General features: G+C 48.2%; 1 protein-coding gene across 8 annotated transcripts in view; it reads right to left on the minus strand.

The window, feature by feature from the left end:
* Positions 1-4,222: 4,222 nt before the first annotated feature.
* Positions 4,223-16,357, minus strand: part of SLC5A11 (solute carrier family 5 member 11) — a 66,513-nt gene continuing 54,378 nt past the window's right edge. For all 8 annotated transcript variants that reach the window (XM_025370361.1, XM_025370357.1, XM_025370354.1 and 5 more), the window contains 6 exons: positions 9,441-9,548; positions 9,030-9,180; positions 8,090-8,258; positions 6,807-7,022; positions 5,361-5,532; positions 4,223-4,514 (listed from right to left, as the gene is read on the minus strand). In XM_025370361.1, the coding sequence (XP_025226146.1) occupies positions 4,309-4,514; positions 5,361-5,532; positions 6,807-7,022; positions 8,090-8,258; positions 9,030-9,180; positions 9,441-9,548 (1,022 nt within the window). In that variant the 3' untranslated portion in view covers positions 4,223-4,308. The remainder of the gene's footprint in view (positions 4,515-5,360; positions 5,533-6,806; positions 7,023-8,089; positions 8,259-9,029; positions 9,181-9,440; positions 9,549-16,357) is intronic.

Genomic DNA, 16,357 nt, shown 5'->3' on the forward strand with positions numbered 1-16,357 from the left:
AAGCCACAGTGTCTGGTGCTGCCAAAGGCAAGAAGTGACCAAGACCACTTGAGCTGCCAGCTAAGGGAGTGGGGGAGCAAGTCAAGGACTCCCTTAGTTTCCCCACTGCCCACAGCAGGCTGCACACGTGGCCATCCCCACCCTGTCCCACATGGGTTTGCACAGGCGTGGGCCCTGAGTCTCTTCCCCAGCAGGCAGGACCCCTGTCTCCCGGCACGGAGCTGTGGGTGCCCTCCTGCCACCACTGTGGATTCTGTGTAGTAGAGAAAACCTGCCTGCAGAGGCAGAAGTCAGCAGATATGCGGAGAGGCAGACACAAAAGATTAGAGGGGGAGAGTACAGGGCTTGGTGTTTAAAACCCTCCCAGCTCCCGGTTCGTGTCCCTGAAGCCATTCTGCATTTCTTGCCTTTGAATGCTCACGATAAAGTGCTTGATTGTTTTTGGCACAAGCGTTCCTCTTTGGGTTTGTTTCTCTTACTGGCAACCAAATGACTTCTACCTGATTTCCTCCAAAGGAGGTACATGGCTGTGTAGACCCCACACAGCTGTGCAGGCAACTGTCTTCCTCCCACACCCTCTCCAGCCAACCCCTTCTTTACATCCACACATGCGTTCACACACCGTGCCCCTCGTGTCAGTTATCCAGTGCAGCATGACAGATGGCCACATGCTTAGCAGCTTACAACAACACGTTCATTTTCTCATAGTCCCTGTGGGTCAGGACTCCAGGCACAGCTTCTCTGGGTCCTCTGTCCAGGGTTTTCATCCGCTGCGGTCAAGGCAGCAGCCAGGGCTGGGGTCTTATCTTGAGGCTGGACTGGGGAAGGATCCACTTCCCAGGAAGTAGGGATTATTGAGGGTCACCTTAGGGTCTGTGCTTCACACATGAAACATCATCACAAATGACATGTGAGGAGGGCGATATTTGATACAAGGAAGAACCTCCCCCAAACCTAACAAAAAACATCAGGGTTCTATTTTCACTCTTTCTACTTGTATTTAAATTTGGGGTTTTTAATTGTCATTCTATTTGTTTAAGATGGAATCTTGATCTGTTGCCCAGGCTGGAGTGCAGTGGCATGATCTCGGCTCACTGCTACCCCCGCCTCCCAAGTTTAAGCCATTCTCCTGCCTCAGCCTCCCAAGTAGCTGGGACTACAGGCACCCACCACCATGCCCAGCTAATTTTTGTATTTTTAGTGGAGATGAGGTTTTGATATGTTGGCCAGGCTGGTCTTGAACTCCTGACCTCAGGTGATCTATTCACCTTGGCCTCCTGAAGTGCTGGGATTACAGACGTGAGCCACTGCACCTGGCCTGAATTCAGTTTCTATGCACATCTGTAAATTGTATTTGCACTGCACTGTTTTTTTAAATTGATAAAAGTTATGGTATACGACATGTTTTTGTATATGTATACATTGCAGAATGGTTAAATCAAGCTAATTAACATATCCATCACCTCCATTATTTATTTTTTGTGGTGAGAACATTTAAAATCTCTCAGCTGGCTGGGCACAGTGGCTCACGCCTTAATCCCAGCACTTTGAGCCATTGAGGTGGGCAGATTGCTTGAAGCCAGGAGTTTGAGACCAGCCAGGGCAACATAGTAAGACACCATCTACAAAAAAAAAAAAATTAAAATTAGCCAGGTATGGTGGCCAAATGCCTGTAGTTCCAGCTACTCAAGAGGCTGAGGCAGGAGTTGAAAGCTCCAGTGAGCCATGATCCTACCAATGCACTCCAGCCTGGGTGACAAAGTGCAAGACCCTGTCTGTAAACAGAAAAAAGAAAAAAAAGGCCATATTTGGGGGCTCACACCTGTAATCCCAGCACTTTGGGAGGCCAAGGCAGGTGGATCACATTAGCCCAGGAGTTGGAGACCAGCCTGGGCAATATGGCAAAATGCCCTCTCCACAAAGTACAACAACAACAAAATTGCCAGGCATGGTGGTGTGTACCTGTAGTCCCAGCTACCCAGGAGACTGAGGTGGGAGGATCCCCTGAGCCTAGGAGTTCGAGGCTGCGTTGAGCCATGGTCGCATCCTGCATTCCAGCCTGGGCAACAAAGAGAGACCCTTTCCAAAAACAAAATAAAAAAGGAATGCAAAGGATTGCAGACTTCATCCTGAGTGTGGGAAGGTCACTGAAGGATTCCAAGCAGAGGATTGGCTTGATCCGAGTTGCCTACCCTGCCAGTGGCTGGAGAATGGGGAAGACTGGATGTGTGAAGGCCAGTCAGGAGGCCAGGCAGAGATGGGGGTGGCCCGAGCGATCATAGTGACAGCTCAATGTGTTCCTGCTGAAACATACTGTTGACCCCAGCCAGAGGCAACAGAGGTCTCGGTGTGAGGGGCAGGCTTGGACGGGGAGCTCAGGACTGTAGTGGAAGCCCCCCATGCCGCCCACTCCCCTCCTTTGGGCCTTGGAGGCAGAAGCTCAGCCTCCTCGGTGAAGACTGCTCCTTGAGCCCACTTGCTCCAGAACCATCCCAAGCTCCTCCCTAGAGCCATGTTAACAGCCAGTTCCCCACCCATACCCTTTCCCAGGACGGCTGGGGGTGCCCTTTGTCCAGCCCACCGCTGCTGCTTGGATTCGTGTAGAGAGCTGGGCCTTCTGAGCAGAGTGGGGACTGGGCCAATACATTTGCCTGTGCACCAGGCCAGTCCCAGCTGTTGGCATCAAGTAGGAACCGGAAAGACATCACTGGAGGATTAAGTGGGTAAGCAGCCCCTCAGCCCCGGGGGGTCCTGTTTATTTTCCTCTGGCCTGGAAATTGGGGTCCCCCGAGAGACTCCTCTGCTTTCCAGCTCTGTCAGGCCAGGAAGAGGCTCTAGTCCATCCCACCACCCAACCTTATCCCAGGCCTGGATGGTTCATGGCCCTGGGCTACTCCAGAGATGGTCTCAGGGCTCACTGGGTTGGCCCTGCCTGCTCTTAGCTCTGCACGTGGCAAACGCAGCCCTAATGGGTCATTCCATCAGACTCTATCGGGCCCAAAGCGGGAAAGCTGAGGAGGCTGGCTCCACCCAGAACAGGAGGCCACTGCCCTGCAGGTGAAAGCCTTACTGGCCTTTGGTGGGGAAGTTCATTGAGATGCCCATCCACCTGGCTGCTGCTTTTTAGGGAAGCATCATCCTGGGGAAGTAAGCAAAGAAACAGTCTAAGGCTGGGTGCGTGGCTCATGCCTGTAATCCCAGCACTTTGGGAGGCCAAGGCAAGAGGATTGCTTGAGCCCAGGAGTTTTGAGACCAGCTCAGGCAACATAGGAGAGAGCAGCCCCCTATGTCTCTGCAAATAAATTTTAAAAATTAGCCAGACATGGTGGTGCATGGCTATAGTCCCAACTACTCAGGAGGCTGAGATAGGAGGATCATATGAGCCCAGGAAGTCAAGACTGCAGTGAGCCGTCAGGGCGCCACTACAGTCCAGCCTGGGTGACAGAGTGAGACCCTGTCTCAGAAACAAAGCAGTCTAAGCCAGAACTTGAGAAGTGCACACAATTCCCTGATTTTCTTATAGCACAAGATTTCAGAGTACCAACTCGGATCTATTTCCAAGAAATATCTAGGAGGAAGTATCACAGTGAGAAAACTCTTGGGGACCTTCACCCAAAGCCAGCCATAGTGGAAGGCAAGAGATAGAATGTAGGTCCCATTCTTCGCACTGTGAAGATGAGCTGGGCAAGTTCGAATGCCAAAAGGTCCTGTGAGTCCCTTTGCTTCTTTATCCCTTTGAATTTGGGTATTGATGTTACACAGTGGATAAGAAGAATGAATAACTGTCTTTTGCGAAAGGAAGCTTTTACATGTCTCTCCTCTTTCCATCTTCTAACCTTCATTATTTTCAAGAAGAAAAGAGGCTGGGCGTGGTGGTTCATGCCAATAATCCTAGTACTTTGGGAGGCTGAGGTGGGGGGATCACTTGAGGCCAGGAGTTCAGGACCAGCCTGGGCAACATAGACCACATCTCTTTAAAAAAAGAAAAAATTAGGTAGGCATGGTGGTGTGTACCTGTAGTCCTAGAAACTTGGGAGGCTGAGGAGGGAGGATCACTTGAGCCCAGGAGTTTGAGGTTGCAGTGAACTATGACCATGCCACTGCACTCTAGCCTGGGTGACAGAGCGAGACACTGTCTCAAAAAAAAAAAAAAAAAGAAAAGAAAAGAACTAAGTGTCATGTTGAAAATGGTCTATAAACACTTGGAAGCCTTGTGGTAAACAAACAAAAGCTTTATTATTTTTTCTTTCATTAAAAAAATGGAGCATTGAAGAGAAACAGCCTTTGAACCCCCGGGTTCACCCCACACTAAGCAAAGTAGCCCCAGATAAAGATGGCGCAGGTCACGCAGAAAATAAGGTTGACGTCCAGGAGGGTCTTCACCAAGGGGTTTTCTTCCAGGGAAACTATGATGGGTTCTGCTCTGGTCGGGAGCTCTTCCTTGCCCTTGTCCTGTATTCCGCAGAGCCACAGGATGGCCTTCACCACTTTGGACTGCTTCGGGGTCATGTCACCTAGAAAGAACCCAGCAAAGGAAGGCCGTAGAGGTGGTCTGTGTCTCCCAGAGAGGCGAGACGGGGACACTCACCAGGTGTGTTCAAGTGCTGGGATTACAGGCATGAACCACCAGGCCTGGCTGAAATCTCCCAATTTTTTTTTTTTTTTTTTTTTTTTTTTTTAGAGTCTCACTCTGTCACCCAGGCTGGAGTGCAGTGGCGCGATCTCGGCTCACTGCAACGTCCACCTCCCAGGTTCAAGTGATTCTCCTGCCTCAGCCTGCCATGTAGCTGGAACTATAGGCATGCGCTACCGTGCCCAGCTAATTTTTGTATTTTTAGTAGAGGTGGGGTTTCACCGTGTTGGCCAGGCTGGTCTTGAACTCCTGACTTCAAATGATCCACCCGCCTTGGCCTGCCAAAGTGCTGGGATTACAGGCTTGAGCCACGGCGCCCAGCCGAAATCTCTCCATTTTTAAACGTTAACTTACATTTTATTGAAACTGTAGGTGGGCCAAGCCAAAATATGCCTGCAAACCGCCAGTTTAGAAGCACTGAGAGAAGGCACGTCGTGTTCCTGCCTGCGCGTGTGTGGAGCATGAGGATGAAATGAACCGTGTCTTCATAGGCACTCAACAAGTGTTTGTTTACTCTTAGTACCCGTAGGAAGCTTCTGTTGAAAGTTACTAAAAACTCCTTTCCCATGGCCAGAGCGTGGGGACAGATCAGACAGTGGAGCCAGAGGATGCTAAAACTCCAAGTCTGCCCACTTTCCTGGCTTGTAATTTGATAGGAAAAAAAAAAAAAAAAAATCCCCTTAACGCGTAATGCTTCTTGCTGTAACTGAGGAGAGAGGCTACTCACAGCTGTGGGTTTTAGACATGTTTTCTTGAACCATCTCGAACTGGACTCTGCTGCTGCTGCTGGCCTCTGGCATCCCGTTCTGAGAGAGGGCAAGAGACAAGGGAGCTGCTGGTGGCGCTGGTTCCTTCTGGACCACGGGGTCATGACGAGTAAACCAGGTCAGGTGGCTGACCTAAGGAGCAGGAACGAATGATGTGAATGATGAGATTTGTGGTGGAGGTGGGGCCGGGGTTTTCCATCCTTTTCTCATACTCCCCACCCAACCCCACACTCAGCCTTTGTGTCTGCATCTGCTCCCAGCCCCACCCTCCCACCCCATCCTCCAACAAGCGTCACGTCCCTGCGCTCTTCAGCATCAGCGCACAATTTCCCCGCTCATTCCCACGTCTTTCTCCGATAAACCCCATCCTCATGTTGCTGGGATGTGATTATCCCTCATTCTAATCCCCAGAGCTTAACCTTCACCCTAGAGTATTGCGGGACCCCAGAATTGGTCATTTCAGCTCATCCATTTCTCCGGCCACAGGGATTGAATTCCGCAGAGCCACAGGATGGCCTTCACCGCTTTGGACTGCTTCTGGGTTCGCGGATGAGCATGTGTCCTGAGCTGACTTCATCAGTGGGAATCTAGAACTTCTCTAGAAATTCTGGGACAGAAATACTTATGCTTATTTTTACCTTTTTTTTTTTTTTAAGACAGGTTCTTGTTCTGTCACCCAGGTGGGAGTGCGGTGGCATGGACATAGCTCACTGCAGCCTTAAACTCCTGGGCTGAAGCAGTCGTCCCACCTCAGCCTCCCTAGTAGCTGGGATTACAGGCATGAGCCATCACGCCCTGCTAATTTTTTCTTTTCTTTTCTTTTTTTCTTTCTTTCTTTCTTTTTTTTTTTTTTTTTTTTTTGTGAGACAGGGTTTTGCTCTGTCACCCAGGCTGGAGTACAGTGGCATGGTCATAGCTCACTGCATCGTCCAACTCCTGGGCTCTGGCAATCCTCCCCTCTCAGCCTCCCTAGTAACTGAGATTACAGGCATGAGCTATCACGCCCTGCTAATTTTTTCATTTTTTAAAGAGATGGGTTCTCACTATGTTGCCCAGGCTGGTCTCGAACTCCTGGCCTCAAGTGATCCTCCCACCTCAGCTTCCTGAAGTGCTGGGATTACAGGAATGAGCCGCCGCACCCCAGCCTTATGTTTACTTAATGACAGTAAAAGAGGGTATCTCTCTAGAAGGTACTGGGCTCCATATGGGACGTAAGAATCAAAGCAGAAGTGCAGATGGATTCTGATGACCTTTTCAAAGTCCTGAATAATCCTGCCCCTGAATCCCAACCCTGGACTTTTCAGCTTTTTGGACAATCAGTCTCCTTCACTTAAGTCAGTGTGGGTCAGTTTTCTGTCACTTCCAACAAAAAGTCTCAACAGATCTAGCCATCAGCCCAAACGTACCATCTCCTTGGAGGGCGACTCTGTGAACCAGCTCACGGTGGAGACAGTGATGAGGGTGACTGTGGACAGGATCATGGAGAAGTAGAGGTAGTGGATGCTCTTCACCAGGACCGGGCGCTCATCTGGCTGGTCGCACCGAGGCTGCACGTAAATAAAGTCCAGGACCAGCCTAATCAAGCCCAGGAACAGGCCCGAGATCAGGCCCCAGAAGGCACCCTGCAACATCAGAGCAAGATCGCCTTAGAGACGCCAAGGCCTCTGGCCTCCAGGAACCTCAAGAAGCCATCTCCAGGGCTTGTCTTTCTTGTGGTGGTCACTGCACGCATGGGTCAGCAATTTGGAAGGGTTCTGCAATACTGAACCATTTATCTTTTTTTTCTTTTTTTTTTTTTGAGACGGAGTCTTTGCTGTGTCGCCCAGGCTGGAGTGCAGTGGCACGAACTCGGCTCACTATAAGCTCCGCCTCCTGGGTTTACGCCATTGTCCTGCCTCAGCCTCCCGAGTAGCTGGGACTACAGACGCCCGCCACCTCGCCCGGCTACTTTTTTGTACTTTTAGTAGAGACGGGGTTTCACCGTGTTAGCCAGGATGGTCTCGATCTCCTGACCTTGTGATCCGCCCGTCTCGGCCTCCCAAAGTGCTGGGATTACAGGCGTGAGCCACCGCGCCTGGCTCATTTATCTTTTTATAATGAATCGACTACTAATAGATTACTAACACCCTCTTAATTTAGCTTCCCTGTTCAATAACAAAAAATGCATTAATATACTTTTGATGAGAACTTCTCACTGCTTTTTTTTTTTTTTTTTTTTTTTTGAGAGACAGAGTCTCACTCTTTCACCCGGGCTGGAGTGCAGTGGTGCAGTCTCAGCTCACTGCAACCTCTGCCTCCCAGGTTCCAGTGATTCTCCTGCCTCAGCATCTGAGTAGCTGGGATTACAGGCACCCACCACCACACCAGGCTCATTTTTGTATTTTGTGTAGTGGTGGGGTTTTGCCATGTTGGCCAGGCTGGTCTCGAACTCTCAACCTCAAGTGATCCACCCACCTCAGCCTCCCAAAGTGCTGGGATTACAGGTGTGAGCCATCGCAGCAGCCCTCTCATTGCTTTTTTGCAAAGGTCAGATAAACACCCTCTCTGTATCTTCCACCATGAAACTCACCCTCCCTCTCAACACCCAAGTCCAGCCTGTATCTCCCTCCAGTGCCCTCCCCTCCCATCCTATCCCAGTCCTCAAGGGGCAGCACTTGGTTCTGGCCTAGTGGGAGCAGTCCAGAGCTACCTTTTCATTGGTCCTCTTCCAGAAACATCCCATGATGAAGACCACCGCCACGGGCGGCTGCAGGTAGGAGCTGATGGACTGGATGTAGATGAAGAGCTGGCCACCCTGGCTGGCCTGGACCACAGGGATCCATAGGATGGAGACCAGGACCAGCAGCAGCACAAACACCCTGGTGCCAGCGGCGAGAGGCACAAATTAGCATCATCTTCCCTGAACATTTACTCCTCTTTCTCTCTCTCTTTTTTAATAGGGTCTTGTTCTGTTGCCAAGGCTGGGGTGCAGTGGTGAGAGCATAGCTCACTGCAGCCTCCAACTCCTGGGCTCAAGTGATCCTCCTGCCTCAGCCTCCCAAGAAACTGGGATTACAGACACATGCCAACACTCCCAGCTTATTTTATTTTATTATTTTGAGACAGAGTCTCACTCTGTCACCCAGGCTAGAGTGCAGTGTGCCATCTTGGCTCACTGCAACCTCCGCCTCCTGGGTTCAAATGATTGTCCTGCCTCAGCCTCCTGAGTAGCTGAGATTACAGGCACCTGCCACCACAGCTAATTTGTGTATTTTTAGTAGAGACGGGGTTTCACCATGTTGGCCAGCCTGGTCTTGAACACCTGACCTCAAGTGATCCACCGGCCTGGCCTCCCAAAGTGCTGTGATTACAGGTGTGAGCCACCTCGCCCAGCTGGGTTATAATTATTTGCTTATTCTCTTCCTTCCCTAGCTCCATAAAGGCAAGAACTGAGCCCTTTCATGGTTACGTGCCCTGTGCCTGGTACAGAGTAGGTGCTCGTTGAGCATCTCCTGAATGAACCAATGTGTTGCACGTGGAGTCCTAACGCTCTTCAGCCTGGCTAAGTTGCTGGCTGGACCTGGACTTTGCCTCTGGGTGGGCTCAGCTCTCTCTTCCCCCTGCCCCAGCCCCACCCAGTAGGGACTTACCTGCCTACAATCATGAGCTCCTTCTCAGATGCCCGAGGCCGGAGGTGATTCCAGAGGTCCATGGTGAAGATGGTGCTGGCACTGTTAAAGATGGAGGTGAGGGAGGACATGAGAGCCGCCACCATCACAGCCATCATCAGCCCACGGAGCCCTGGGGGCGGAAGGGAGGTCATGGGCCTCGGCCCTTTTCTGCCAAAGCAGCCGATCCCAGTGGGCTCAACTGGAGGAGGCAGAACCTCAGGGAGGACGGCGGGGCAGAGCTTCCTGCAGGACTCAGCCTTTCATGGGGAGCCTAGAGCCTGTTCCTCCCTCCAGCCCTCCCTTCTTGGCCCTGCCTTGGATCAGAGCCCATCCAGTGATCTCCTTTCTGGGTGCTCCAGGGGACTTGATGCAGGGGTGAAGGGACTTTACCTGTGGGCAGGAGTTCCAGCACGAGTTTGGGATACGCGATGTCAGAACAGCCCGAGGGGTTGCTGCAGATCTTCCGGCAGATCTCGGGATCTGCACAAGCCACTTGATCTACGGAGGAAACACAGGCCCAGAGGTGAGCAGTCAGGCCCGCAGAGCCCCAGGCCCAGGCAACATGGGGCCGGACACAGGCTTATCATGTGGAAGTTTATAGCTCAATGAGATAAAAGAGAGTCTAGACTTTATAAGCTGTGACCTTGTTACTTACGCTTTCTGAGACGAGTTGCCCTGTTTGTAAAACTAGGATAATAACATGACTTTATAGGAAGTGCTGGAAAAACTTCAGCTATTGTTATCATAACCCAGATGAAGCTGGGACACCTAGTGGCTAGTGGCCAGTCTTACAATAATGTCTTTTTTTTTTTTTTTTTTTTTTTTGAGACGGAGCCTCTTGCTGTGTCGCCCAGGCTGGAGTGCAGTGGCACGATCTCAGCTCACTGCAACCTCCGCTTGCCAGGTTCAAGTGATTCTCCTGCCTCAGCCTCCTGAGAAGCTGGGATTACAGGCACCCACCACCATGCCCGGCTAATTTTTGTATTTTCAGTAGAGATGGGTTTTTGCTATGTTGGCCAGGCTGGTCTCGAACTCCTGACCTCAAGTGATCGGCCCATGGTCATTAACTCACTGTTCAGTAACAGCTGCTCACCTGTCCTGGGCTAGTGAATCATTTCCTATATGGAGTAGATTCTCTTGTCAGAATGCTTCACACCCTCTGATGCCTGAAATAAGATGCCTCTAGCCCAGTTAAATCCAAACATAGCACAAAACCTTCTTCTTCCACAAACCCAACATTAACTGAAGGTTTACTATGACTCAGGAGCTTCAGCAAGCTTTGTACATATACCTCATTTAATTTTTACAACTCTATGGGGAAGATACTGTTATTACTCCTATTTCAAAGACAGATAAACTGAGGCCCAGAGGTTAGTTTCTCCAGATTATATTGCTAGTAAGTAGTATGGCCAGGAGGCAAACCCTTAGTTTATTTCAAAGCTCAGGTAGAGAAGATTGGCTTTGTAAATACCGCATTTCTAAACTCTGTGTGTGTGTGGGGGGGTGTGTGTGTGTGTTTTTGAGACAGCGTCTTGCTCTGTCACCCAGGCTGGAGTTCAGTGGTGCGATCTTGGCTCACTGCAACCCCAGCCTCCCAGGCTCCAGCCTCCCGAGTAGCTGGAATTACAGGCAGGCACCATCACACCCAGCTGATTTCTCTTTCTTTTTTAAAATTAATTAATTTTTTATTTTTATTTTTATTTTTTCTTGAGACGGAATCTCAATGTTACCCAGACTGGAGTGCAGTCGCACAGTCTCGGCTCACTGCATCTTCCACCTGTGGGTTCAAGCGATTCTCCTGCCTCAGCCTCCCAGCCTGTAGCTGGTATTACAGGCGTGCCACCACACCCAGGTTTTTTTTTTTGTTTTGTATTTTTAGTAGAGACGGGGTTTCATCATGTGGCCCAGGCTGGCCTCGACCTCCTGGCCTCAAGCTTTCCTCCCGCCTTGGCTTCCCAAAGTGCTGGGATTGTGTTTTGAGGGTTGTTTTGCTTCTCTCTTAATTTCCATATAGTTTCTTTAAAAATATGTGCCATTTCTCATGGATGAAGCTGGAAACCATCATTCCCAGCAAACTAACACGGGAACAGAAAACCAAACACCACATGTTCTCACTCATAAGCGGGAGTTAAACAATGAGAACACATGGACACAGGGAGGGGAATATCACACTCTGGGGTCTGCCTGGGGTTCGGGAGGAAGGGGAGGGAGAGCATTAGGACAAATATCTAATGCATGTGGAGCTTAAAACCTAGATGACGGGTTGACGGGTGCAGCAAACCACCGTGGCACATGTGTACCTGTGCAACAAACCTGCACGTTCTGCACGCGTATCCCAGAACTTAAAGTTTAATGAAAAAATAAAAAATAAAAATATGTGCCATTTCTCAGATGGGTTTAGCAGAAGAGGGTTTTTTTTTCCAGGCTCACAAGAACTCAGGATCAGAAAATACTTTTATGCAGCTGTGGACTCAGTTGAAGGTTTAGGAGGGAGCTGCTGGAGTCGTGGTGGAGACAGAAGTGCAAATAGGGAGGCCAAGTGCTTTGTCCTGAAACTGGCACTTTAGACCTGGGGTTCTCAGCCTTCTAGTGGACTTGTTAAAAAACAGGTGGCTGGCACAGACATATGAAAAAGTGGTTAACATCACTAATCATCAAGGAAATGCAAATCAAAACCTCATGAGATATCATCTCACCCTAGTTAGAACGGGGATCATCAAAAAGACAAAACATAATACATGCTGGTGAAGATGTGAAGAAGAGGGGGAACTCTTACACGTTGTTGGTGGAGATGTAAATTACTACAGCTAGTATGGAAAACTGTATGGAGGTTCCTCAAAAAACTAAGAACTACCATACGATCCAGCAGTTTTGCTACTGGGCATATATCCTGATATAGTTTGGCTCTGTGTCCCCACCCAAATCTCATCTCGAATTGTGATCTCCACATGTCAAGGGAGGGAACTGTAACCCTCACATGTCGAGGGAGGGAGGTGATTGGATCATGGGGGCAGTTCCCCCATGTGTACTCATGATAGTGAGTGAGTTCTCATAGATCTGATGGTTCTATAAACATCTGTCATTTTCTGAGCTTGGACTTCTCTCTCCTGCCGCCATGTGAAGAAGGTCCTTGCTTCCCCTTTGCCTTCCACCATGACTGTATGTTTCCTGAGGCTTCTCCAACCAGGTGCAACTGTGAATCAATTAAACCTCTTTCCTTTATGAATTACCCAGTCTCAGGTAATATCTTTATAGCAGTGGGAAAATGGACTAATACGTATCCAAAGCAATTGGAATCAGTATAGCAAATGGATACCTGCACCCCATTTATTGCAATGCTATTCACAATAACCAACATATGGAATCAACCTAAGTGTCTGTCAACAGATGAATGGGTAAAGAAAATGTGGTACATATATACAGTGGACTACTATTTAGCCATAAAAAAGAATGAAATTCTTTTTCATGTTCATTCATGGCAACATGGATGAACTTGGAGAATATTATGTTAAGTGAAATAAGCCAGGCACAGAAAGATAAATACTGCATACTCTCACTCATATGTGGAAGCTTAAAAAGTTGAGCTCATGGAAGTAGACAGTAGGATAGTGGTTTCTAGAGGCTGGGAAGGGTAGTGGGGAGGAGGGTAGCCAAAGGTTGGTTAATAGATAGAAAAGCACAGCTAGAAAAGAGGAATAGTGTTTAGTGTTCTATAGCACTATAGGGTGACTATAATTCACAACAATTTATTGTACATTTTCAAATAGTTGAGAGTAGATTTTGATTGCCCCCAACACGAAGAAATGATAAATATTTGAGGTGATAGATAAGCTAATTACACTGATGTGGTCATTACACATTGTATAATGTATCAAAATATCACACTGTACCTTGTAAGTATGTACAATTTATATTAAAATAATTAGTTAAAAACATTAAAAGTTAAAAATACTAAGAGAAAAACAAAAAAAACAGATGTTCCTCCAGGGATTCTGATTCAGAAGGTTTTGAATGAGGACTGAAAGTTGGCGCTTCTAACAAGTTCCCAGGAGCCACCGCTGAACTGGGGACCACACTTTGAAAAGCACTGGTCTGGGCCTCCAGAGAAGGGAGAGGGACTTCAAATACACAATGCCCACCTCACTCCTCTAACTCACCTTACTCTCTAAAATTTATTTTGCACCTCTCACTTGTACCATATGATAGAGTATTTCAATTTATAGTTTATGTTATTTTTCCATGAGTACGAGACTCATCTCCTACATTAAAAGTCGTAGGTTCATGGAACATGGTGTTGTGTCTTATTTAATAATGACTGTTGGCTGGATGCGGTGGCTCACGCCTGTAATTCCAACACTTTGGGAGGCGGAGGTGGGTGGATCACCTGAGGTCAAGAGTTTGAGACCAGCCTGATCAACATGGAGAAACCCCATCTCTACTAAAAATATGAAATTAGCTGGGGATGTGGCGCATGCCTGTAATCCCAGCTACTCAGGAGGCTGAGGCAGGAGAATCGCTTGAACCCGGGAGGCGGAGGTTGCAGTGAGTGAGTGGAGATCACGCCATTGCACTCTAGCCTGGGCAACATGAGCAAAACTCTGTCTCAAAAAAAAATAAAAAAATTGGCTGATGGCTGTTAAGACAGATGGTCAAGGTCTTGTTATTGATCTTCCATATATCAATCCAGGTCTTCAGACATAATTTGCAAGAGTAAGAGTCAAGTTTTGGAGTCAGCTACATCTGGGTTCAAATCTGGGCTCATCTGGCACTAGCTCAGTAACTCCCAGAAAGGCATTTAGCTTAGGAGTGATCCTGCATTCCTTTTTTTCCCCCTTAACCCTTACATCCAATCCATTATTAATCTGATTGGCTCTATGGTGTACTTTCAAATCACTGCATGGGTCAACTGTTGCCTCCTCAGAAAGGACTTCCCGGGAAACCCTGTCAGAAGTAGCTCTGGTCTGACATTCTTTTTGATATCTCCTTGTGCATCCTCCTCCTGGAATTTAGCACAGTCAAAAATTATTTATTTTTTTACTCTTTTTTGAAACACAGTCTCACTTTGTCACCCAGTCTGGAATGCAGTGGCTCGAACACAGCTCACTGCAGCCTCAACCTCCCAGGCTCAAGTGATTCTCCCACTTCAGCCTCCTGAGTAGCTGGGACTACTGTGTGTGTGTATTTTTTTTTCTAGAGATGGGGTCTTGCCATGTTACCCAGGCTGGTCTCAAACTCCTGGGCTCAAGCAATCTTCCTGCCTTGGCCTCCCAAAGAGCTGGGATTACAGGTGTGAGCCACTGCACCTGGTCTTATTTATTTACTTATTTCTGTCTTTGTCCTCCACCACTAGGATGTAAGACCCTCTACAGTAAGGATCCTGTAGTCTCGTTCACTTATGGGCCCCCAGAGTCTTCTAGAATAACACTTGGAAGATAATTGGCCTCAAAATATTTGTTGAATTCATGGAAGAATAAATAAATGAGTGAATGAATGATTTTTTTTTGAAACAAGGTCTCACTTTGTCACCCAGGCTGGAGTGCAGTGATCATGGCTCACTGCAGCCTCGACCTCCCATGTTGCTGGGACTATAAGCAAATGCCACCATGCCTGGCTAATTTTCGTATTTTTTGTAGATACAGGGTTTCATCATGTTGCCCAGGCTGGTCTCAAACTGCTGAGCTCAAGCGATCTGCCTGCCTTGGCCTCCCAAAGTTCTGGGATTATAGGTGTGAGCCATCACGCCTGGCCAAATGAATTAATTTCTCTAAGCTTCAATTTCCTCATCTGTAAGATGAAAAGAATAATAGTACCTACCATATAAAGTTGTTTTGAGGAAGAAATGAGGTAATACATGTATAAAATAATAATAGTAAACACTTGAATAGCGGTTACTGTGTACCTCTATACCAGGAACCGCTTTAAGCCTTGTAAAATATTACCCCCATTATACAAGTGAGGAAACAGAAGCAAAGAGACATTAAATGCCTTATGCAAGGTCAAACACCTCATAAGCGGCAGAGCAAATTCATGCCTGGGCCTTCCAGATCAGAATCCATATTCATAGCCACACTACACTCTGAAACTCTTTCATAGGGACTGGCCCTTAGCAAGTGCACAATGAATGTGGGTTGCTTGAAGCCATATTCTTTTCTTTTCTTTTCTTTTCTTTTTTTTTTTTTGGAGATAGGGTCTTGCTATGTTGTCCAGGCTAGAATGCAGTGGTGTAATAATAGCTTACTGCAGCCTCAACCTCCTGGGCTCAAGCAATTCTCCTGCCTCAGTTTCCCAAGTAGCTGGAACCACAGGTGGGCACCACCACACTTGGCTAATTTTAAAAAATTGTTTTTGGTAGGGAGGGGGTCTGGTATTGTTACCTAGGATGGTCTTGAACTCCTGGCCTCAAGAGATCCTCCTGCCTCAGCCTGCCAAAGTGCTGGGATTACAGGCGTGAGCCACTGCACCTGGCCTGAAGCCGTTTCTGTGTTTCTATGTCAAGACTTGCTGAACAGCTGTATATTTTCCAAGTCACCGCAAAACCCAGATCCCAGTTCTTAGCTCCCTCTGGGTTTTCCCAAGCCTTTTGCCCTTTCCTGGAAGCAGGACTAGGGACTATTTTTGGGTTCCTCATCCCACCTGGGCTGGAGGAACACAAGGGTTCAAGGTCTAGCACCATGGACAGTGCCCCCATTTGCCTTCCCCAACTCTTTTCTCCTACTTCTTAAGGGTCCTAAATTATTTTGACTAAGCTTCTGAGCCAACCACAAACCACTTCATCCTACCCTTTCTTAGCTTCTGTGTAACATGTAGGATAAGGCACAGGGGAGGAAACTTTCTGCTTTCTATCCCCTTTAATAACATCCTTGGTGAACTTCTGTATAGATCACCAGTTTCTGACACCACAGTGTCTTCTGGTGACGTTGCCCCTCCTCACTATCATTTATCCCCGTCGTATAAACCTATTCCCTTACCACATTAAGAAAAAAACTAAGGGCCGGGCGCGGTGGCTCACGCTTGTAATCCCAGCACTTTGGGAGGCTGAGGCGGGCGGATCACAAGGTCAGGAGATCGAGACCATCCTGGCTAACACAGTGAAACCCCGTCTCTACTAAAAATACAAAAAATTAGCCGGGCGCGGTGGCGGGCACCTGTGGTCCCAGCTACTTGGGAAGCTGAGGCAGGAGAATGGCGTGGGCCGGGGAGGCGAAGCTTGCAGTGAGCCGAGATCTCGCCACTGCACTCCAGCCTGGGCGACAGAGTGAGATTCCATCACAAAAAAAAAAAAAAAAAAAAAAAAAGAGAGAGAGAGA

This window comes from Theropithecus gelada, chromosome 20 (genome assembly GCF_003255815.1).
Source record: "Theropithecus gelada isolate Dixy chromosome 20, Tgel_1.0, whole genome shotgun sequence".
NCBI classification, from domain to species: Eukaryota; Metazoa; Chordata; class Mammalia; order Primates; family Cercopithecidae; genus Theropithecus; species Theropithecus gelada.